This window comes from Poecilia reticulata, linkage group LG8 (genome assembly GCF_000633615.1).
Source record: "Poecilia reticulata strain Guanapo linkage group LG8, Guppy_female_1.0+MT, whole genome shotgun sequence".
NCBI lineage: Eukaryota > Metazoa > Chordata > Actinopteri > Cyprinodontiformes > Poeciliidae > Poecilia > Poecilia reticulata.
Window position 1 is genome coordinate 22578016 of NC_024338.1, and position 1059 is coordinate 22579074.

Genomic DNA, 1059 nt, shown 5'->3' on the forward strand with positions numbered 1-1059 from the left:
TGTGCAAGGCAAATCATGCAGTGTTTTTACACTTAATTACAAATATTCTGAAAAGGAACAAAATGTGAAATAAACCAGAGAGCCGTCGGTTCTTCTGACCTGCACAATCGTGTAGCAAATACGGCCGGCCTCTTTGCTGAACAAGTGGTCCTTTAGCGACTGGTTCACCAGGATGTTGGAGACCTTCTCCAGGTTCACAGAACTTGGATCTGAAAGAAAGAAGAGAGCTTTTAGAATACGCATGCACAAGTCAAAGAGTAATTTATGACAACTGACTTTTTTTTTTTTGTTGGTCCACATAGATGTAGACATTTTTATAATGTTTGATAATCACACAGTGAGGTAATAACTGACCTTTCAAGGCTGTTTTTAGCAGTTTCTGTGTATCCACGTCAAATGACTGGATCCTATAGTCCTCGTTGCAGTTTTCCATTATATATGGTAAAAGTACACGATTACACCAGGGACCTCTCACTCTGTAAAGAAGATCAGACGGGGTCACTGCAACAGGTCTTTCCCAGAGCACAATGCGACTCTTTCAAAGACAGAGAAACCGGGACAACAAAACACTAAATCCTGTGGAGTCATCAAACTGGCTGCTCCACTCAGCTCATTCACTGCGGGACAGAGAGGGTTTAGGCTACGTCTGGTCAGCTGAAACATGTGTGCAGAAGTCATGTTTCAGCAAGGAAACATGTCAAAAGTCTTTATTTTTTGAAAAGCTAGCCAAAAAACCTGGTATAAAACGACGTTATCTGAGCTGTGACGTCTAAAGTTATAAGTTAGCGCAAGGTATTGTTTTGCAGGGTGAATAGACTTTTCTAAAAATGAATAAAAATGGCTGTTTTCTAATGGATGTACACTTTGATAACCTTAGTATATGCTTTCGATGAGCCGAGCCTTGCTAACGTCAAGGAAATCAGATTCAAATCTCAACGAAACAACCACAAAGTATTCAAACGCAAAAATCTGAACTCTACAGAGATGCTACATGAATTTACTGATTAGCTTCACATTGCAAAGTTTGAGATAAAATGTGCCTATTTAACGCATTTAGAC

At 39.7% G+C, this 1059-nt stretch overlaps 1 protein-coding gene across 1 annotated transcript in view; it reads right to left on the reverse strand.

Moving 5' to 3' along the window:
* mif4gdb (MIF4G domain containing b) overlaps positions 1-977 on the reverse strand; it is a 3978-nt gene extending 3001 nt beyond the window's left edge. Inside the window, exons 1-2 of the mRNA XM_008416850.2 lie at positions 355-977; positions 100-209 (exon numbers count right to left, since the gene is read on the reverse strand). Of these exons, the coding sequence (XP_008415072.1) occupies positions 100-209; positions 355-433 (189 nt within the window). The 5' untranslated portion in view covers positions 434-977. The remainder of the gene's footprint in view (positions 1-99; positions 210-354) is intronic.
* Positions 978-1059: the final 82 nt, after the last annotated feature.